Source organism: Myxine glutinosa, chromosome 5, assembly GCF_964187855.1.
Source record: "Myxine glutinosa chromosome 5, kmMyxGlut1.1, whole genome shotgun sequence".
Taxonomy (NCBI): Eukaryota; Metazoa; Chordata; class Myxini; order Myxiniformes; family Myxinidae; genus Myxine; species Myxine glutinosa.
Genome location: NC_136265.1, coordinates 84,373,470 through 84,380,497, shown reverse-complemented (window position 1 = coordinate 84,380,497; position 7,028 = coordinate 84,373,470). Strand labels below are relative to the sequence as shown.

General features: G+C 53.2%; 1 protein-coding gene across 1 annotated transcript in view; it reads left to right on the top strand.

Moving 5' to 3' along the window:
• Positions 1-462: 462 nt before the first annotated feature.
• RSF1 (remodeling and spacing factor 1) overlaps positions 463-7,028 on the top strand; it is a 74,203-nt gene continuing 67,637 nt past the window's right edge. Inside the window, exon 1 of the mRNA XM_068116867.2 lies at positions 463-649. Coding sequence (XP_067972968.2) covers positions 520-649 — 130 coding nt within the window. The 5' untranslated portion in view covers positions 463-519. The remainder of the gene's footprint in view (positions 650-7,028) is intronic.

The window sequence follows — 7,028 nt, the reverse complement described above, 5'->3', positions numbered from 1 at the left end:
GGGTGATGTTCTCCACCTCCCTCGGCGAGCCATCCAGGATCTGCAAATGTCTTCAATGACCGACCAGTCACGTGGTTTACAAGACGACAAAACACTTTGAATAAACGTCGCGCACGAGGTTTATTTAAACCAAATCAGTTTAACTATCGCTACTTCGTATTGTCGTCAAACGGTAATCCATTTCAATTGATATCTTATCATTTATGAAAATAGATTTTGTACTTTGCACCAAGAAACTTCCAATAATATTGTATAATAAAGTTTTCATAAAGACAATTCCACGATGATTCTTTATGGATTTTCAAAACAACATAAAAATTCTCACTTGTCCTGATGTCGTTTGTTTTTATAGCTTTTAACGGGGGGAAAGAAATCCTGACGACAGGAATAACATAAAGTACAAATACCTCACGGGCGTCACAAACGTATATGAGCAGATCGTGGGTAAACAAAAAGCGCCCTGGAGGCGCTTTTGAAAATCTCAGAGAATCCCGGGGCAGCCGTTTGTCCCGCGCTGCAATGGCGGCCGTGGAACGAAGCCCGCTTTTCGCGGTCGTTTGTTCCTTCTTGGAGCGATATGGCGAAACGCTACGCGTCGCGACCTTCTCCTTCGCCGAGCTCGAAGCGGCATTGGGTGCTCGCGATAGCGGTGAGGCGGGAGCAGGGTTTCGGGTCGTCGGGATCCGGGGTCCTTGCAGCCATTGACGCTTTCGGGGTCATGGCGCCAGCGCAGGCCTCGCCTCCCGTGCATGTGGCGACCGCCGGAGCTTTTGGTCTCGCAGCGAGTCCGTTAGAAGCGTCCATTGCTTCAGCGCTTTATTCTCGCGGATGAAAGCAACGTCATGTTTTCGTTTAATGCGTTAACCTTTAGTTTTGCATCATCATGTCTTTCAGCCCGGGAGACCATGTGTGTGCGTTTCCCCTGCTGGAGTGTTGGTCTGTGGAATTAACCTATCCCCTCACCTCCATCCCCTCGCCTCCATCCCCTCGCCTCCATCCCCTCGCCTCCATCTCCTCGCCGCCATCCCCTCGCCTCCATCCCCTCGCCTCCATCCCCTCGCCTCCATCCCCTCGCCTCCATCCCCTCGCCTCCATCCCCTCGCCTCCATCCCCTCTCCTCCATCCCCTCTCCTACATCCCCTCGCCTCCATCCCCTCTCCTCCATCCCCTCTCCTCCATCCCCTCGCCTCCATCCCCTCGCCTCCATCCCCTCTCCTCCATCCCCTCGCCTCCATCCCCTCGCCTCCATCCCCTCGCCTCCATCCCCTCGCCTCCATCCCCTCGCCTCCATCCCCTCGCCTCCATCCCCTCGCCTCCATCCCCTCGCCTCCATCCCCTCGCCTCCATCCCCCTCGCCTCCATCCCCATCGCCTCCATCCCCTCGCCTCCATCCCCTCGCCTCCATCCCCTCGCCTCCATCCCCTCGCCTCCATCCCCTCGCCTCCACCCCCTCGCCTCCACCCCCTCGCCTCCACCCCCTCGCCTCCACCCCCTCGCCTCCACCCCTCGCCGCCACCTCCTCGCCTCCACCCCTCGCCTCCACCCCCTCGCCTCCATCCCCTCACCTCCATCCCCTCACCTCCATCCCCTCACCTCCATCCCCTCACCTCCATCCCCTCACCTCCATCCCCTCACATCCATCCCCTCACATCCATCCCCTCACATCCATCCCCTCACATCCATCCCCTCACATCCATCCCCTCACATCCATCCCCTCACATCCATCCCCTCACATCCATCCCCTATCCCCTCACATCCATCCCCTCACCTCCATCTCCTCACCTGCACCCCTCACCTGCACCTCCTCACCTCCATCCTATCACTTCCATCCATCCATCACTTCCATCCATCCCATCACTTCCATCCATCCTTCTTCACTTCCATCCATCCTTCGCTTCCACCCATTCTTTGCTTTCACCCATCCTTCTTCGCTTTCACCCATCCTTCTTCGCTTTCACCCATCCTTCTTCGCTTTCATCCATCCTTCACTTTCATCCATCCTTCACTTTCATCCATCCTTCACTTTCATCCATCCTTCACTTTCATCCATCCTTCACTTTCATCCATCCTTCACTTCCATCGATCCTCCTTCACATCCATCCTCCATCTCCCCATCCATCCTCCTTCACTTTCATCTTCACTTCACTCCCCCATCCTCATCTCCCCATCCTCATCTCCCCATCCTCATGCTCACATCTCCCCATCCCCTCGCTCACATCTCCCCATCCCCTCGCTCACATCTCCCCACCCCCTCGCTCACATCTCCCCATCCCCTCGCTCATCTCCCCATCCCCTCGCTCACATCTCCCCATCCCCTCGCTCCCATCTCCCCACATCTCGCTCACATCTCCCCACGTCTCGCTCCCGTCTCCCCACGTCTCGCTCCCGTCTCCCCACGTCTCGCTCCCGTCTCCCCACGTCTCGCTCCCGTCTCCCCACGTCTCGCTCCCGTCTCCCCACGTCTCGCTCCCGTCTCCCCACGTCTCGCTCCCTTCTCCCCACGTCTCGCTCCCGTCTCCCCACGTCTCGCTCCCTTCTCCCCACGTCTCGCTCCCTTCTCCCCACGTCTCGCTCCCATCTCCCCACGTCTCGCACCCATCTCCCCATCTCCTCGCACCCATCTCCCCATCTCCTCGCACCCATCTCCCCATCTCCTCGCACCCATCTCCCCATCTCCTAGCTCCCATCTCCCCATCTCCTAGCTCCCATCTCCCCATCTCCTCGCTCCCATCTCCCCATCTCCTCGCTCCCATCTCCCCATCTCCTCGCTCCCATCTCCCCATCTCCTCGCTCCCATCTCCCCATCTCCTCCCTCCCATCTCCCTATCTCCCCATCTCGCTCCCATCTCCCCATCTCCTCGCTCCCATCTCCCCATCTCCTCGCTCCCATCTCCCCATCTCCTCGCTCCCATCTCCCCATCTCCTCGCTCCCATCTCCCCATCTCCTCGCTCCCATCTCCCCATCTCCTCGCTCCCATCTCCCCATCTCCTCGCTCCCATCTCCCCATCTCCTCGCTCCCATCTCCCCATCTCCTCGCTCCCATCTCCCCATCTCCTCGCTCCCATCTCCCCATCTCCTCGCTCCCATCTCCCCATCTCCTCGCTCCCATCTCCCCATCTCCTCGCTCCCATCTCCCCATCTCCTCGCTCCCATCTCCCCATCTCCTCGCTCCCATCTCCCCATCTCCTCGCTCCCATCTCCCCATCTCCTCGCTCCCATCTCCCCATCTCCTCGCTCCCATCTCCCCATCTCCTCGCTCCCATCTCCCCATCTCGTTGCTCCCATCTCCTCGCTCCCATCTCCCCATCTCCTCGCTCCCATCTCCCCATCTCCTCGCTCCCATCTCCCCATCTCCTCGCTCCCATCTCCCCATCTCGCTCCCATCTCCTCGCTCCCATCTCCCCATCTCCTCGCTCCCATCTCCCCATCTCCTCGCTCCCATCTCCCCATCTCCTCACCCTCATCCCTTCACCCCTATCTCCCCACCTACTCATCTTCATCCCCATCCCCTCACCTCCATCCTCCCTCTTCTCCACCCTCCCTCTCCTCCATCCTCCCTCACCTCCACCTCCCTCTCCTCCATCCTCCCTCACTTCCATCCTCCTCCTCAATCGCGCCCCTCAATCTCACCTTCTCAATCTGTCTCACCACCTCGGTCTCACCACCTCGGTCTCACCACCTCGGTCTCACCACCTCGGTCTCACCTCCTCGGTCTTACCTCCTCGGTCTCGCCCGCCTCGGTCTCGCCCTCCTCGGTCTCGCCCTCCTCGGTCTCGCCCTCCTCGGTCTCGCCCACTCAATCTCACCTCCTCAATCTCGCCTCCCCAATCTCGCCTCCCCAATCTCGCCTCCCCAATCTCGCCTCCTCAATCTCACCCCATTCTCCCTCACCTTTACTTGCTCACTTGTTCTCACTTGTTGTTACCTCCACCACCGAAGGTGGATGGAGGTTATGTTTTCACCCCCATCTGTCTTTCTGTCTGTTTGTTTGTCTGTTGACAAGACATCTCAAAAAGTTGTGGACGGATTCGGACGAAATTTTTTGTTGAGGTTGGGTATGTGACAATGCCGAAATTATTAGATTTTGGTGAAGATCCGGATCTGGATCTGGATTTGAGAATTTTTAAAGTGATTCTTCACCATTGGGAGATGCATAGCACCATTGAGCTTCACCATTGGGAGATGCATAGCACCATTGACCTTCACGATTGGGAGATACATAGCACCATTGACCTTCACCATTGGGAGATACATAGCACCATTGAGCTTCACCATCGGGAGATGCATAGCACCATTGAGCTTCACCATTGGGAGATACATAGCACCATTGAGCTTCACCATTGAGCTTCACCATTGGGAGATACATAGCACCATTGAGCTTCACCATTGAGCTTCACCATTGGGAGATACATAGCACCATTGAGCTTCACCATTGGGAGATGCATAGCACCATTGAGCTTCACCATTGAGCTTCACCATTGGGAGATACATAGCACCATTGAGCTTCACCATTGAGCTTCACCATTGGGAGATGCATAGCACCATTGAGCTTCACCATTGAGCTTCACCATTGGGAGATACATAGCACCATTGAGCTTCACCATTGAGCTTCACCATTGGGAGATACATAGCACCATTGAGCTTCACCATTGAGCTTCACCATTGAGCTTCACCATTGAGCTTCACCATTGACCTTCACCATTGGGAGATACATAGCACCATTGAGCTTCACCATTGAGCTTCACCATTGGGAGATACATAGCACCATTGAGCTTCACCATTGAGCTTCACCATTGACCTTCACCATTGGGAGATACGTAGCACCATTGACCTTCACCATTGGGAGATACGTAGCACCATTAACCTTCACCATTGGGAGATACATAGCACCATTGAGCTTCACTATCGGGAGATGCATAGCACCATTGAGCTTCACCATTGGGAGATACATAGCACCATTGAGCTTCACCATTGACCTTCACCATTGGGAGATACATAGCACCATTGACCTTCACCATTGGGAGATACATAGCACCATTGACCTTCACCATTGGGAGATACATAGCACCATTGAGCTTCACCATTGGGAGATACATAGCACCATTGAGCTTCACCATTGGGAGATACATAGCACCATTGAGGTTCACCATTGGGAGATGCATTGTACCATTGAGCTTCACCATCGGGAGATGCATTGCACCATTGAGCTTCACCATTGGGAGATACATAGCACCGTTGAGCTTCACCATTGGGAGATACATAGCACCATTGAGCTTCACCATTGAGCTTCACCATTGGGAGATACATAGCACCATTGAGCTTCACCATTGGGAGATACATAGCACCATTGAGCTTCACCATTGAGCTTCACCATTGGGAGATACATAGCACCATTGAGCTTCACCATTGGGAGATACATAGCACCATTGAGCTTCACCATTGGGAGATACATAGCACCTTTGAGCTTCACCATTGAGCTTCACCATTGAGCTTCACCATCGGGAGATACATAGCACCATTGAGCTTCACCATTGAGCTTCACCATTGGGAGATACATAGCACCATTGAGCTTCACCATTGGGAGATACATAGCACCATTGAGCTTCACCATTGAGCTTCACCATTGGGAGATACATAGCACCATTGAGCTTCACCATTGGGAGATACATAGCACCATTGAGCTTCACCATTGAGCTTCATCATTGACCATCATTGACCTTCACGGTTGAGCCAAAAAAGATACACAGCAAGATATCTCAAAAGGTTGTGGATGGATTCAGATGAAACATGGTGGACAGGTAGGGAGTGTCACAAGGACAAATCCAACCGGTTTTCGTGAAGATTCAAATCTGGCTCTGGATCAGAGAATTTTGTAATCTCCAGGCGCTGCATCACGTCATTGTCAGGTACCGAAGGGGCCCCGACGATGACGTGTGCTGAAAGGGAGTACTCAGTTTTTGTCCCCCGTCGCACTGCGGAGCGAAAGGGGGACTATAGTTTTACCCTCCGTCCGTGTGTGTGTCCGTGCGTGCGTGCGTGCATACGTGCACTGCAATATCTTTATAAAAGTAAGCGAAGGACCGAATTCTAATTTGGTGTGTGTGTGCAACTTGGCACATGGAATAACCCTATTGAAAATTGGGTCACCATGTCAAAATCCAAGATGGCCGCCGCCATGTATGTCTGAACCTTGTGAGCGGAATATCTTGAAAAATAAGTGAAGTACCAACTTCTAATCTGGTGTGTGGGTGTATCGAGACATAAGGAAGAACGCTATTGAAAATTGGGTCGCCACGTCAAAATCCAAGATGGCCGCCACCATATATATGTCTGAACCTTGTGAGTGAAATATCTTGAAAAATAAACGAACTACTAACTTCTAATCTGGTTTGTGGGTGTATCTATGCATAAGGGAGAACGCTATTGAAAATTGGGTTGCCACGTCAAAAATCCAAGATTGCCGCCTTGCGTCTTCCACTTTGTCAACTCACATCACTTCAACGACGGGGGACCTAGGCGTAACGCTTGTTGACACCAAGTGAACAAAACAGTAAAACCCACGAGAGTATTTTCCCGTGTCTGGCCGTGCAGAAATTCCTCGAGAGGCTCCGCCCCTCCCCTCTGTCCCCATCCTATTGGTTAGAGGGAAGCCACAACAGTTATTTTGGGCTTCTCTAAGTGCAGGTCATGGTGTGGCCTGAGGCTGGATGAAGACATTACTCTTTGAGAAACGAGCAATAAGACAGAGCTGCAAGATACAGTCAGGGTTACGTAAGACAATATAGGAACATGTGCAGTGTTTGACTTTGCTGATTAAGATTTATTGGCACTTTTGCTCCAAGATTGGGTATCCTCTGAGTACCATATACCATTGTGTTATTCCTCATTGTAAAAAATTATGTATTCTGTATTCCCTATTCCGTATTCCTGGAATACGAATGTCTCCATGAGGTGCAACACTTAATGGGAAAGGTGGACTTGGATGACGAGGAGTTCATATCCTGGGCAGCTTTTCATGCCTCAACTA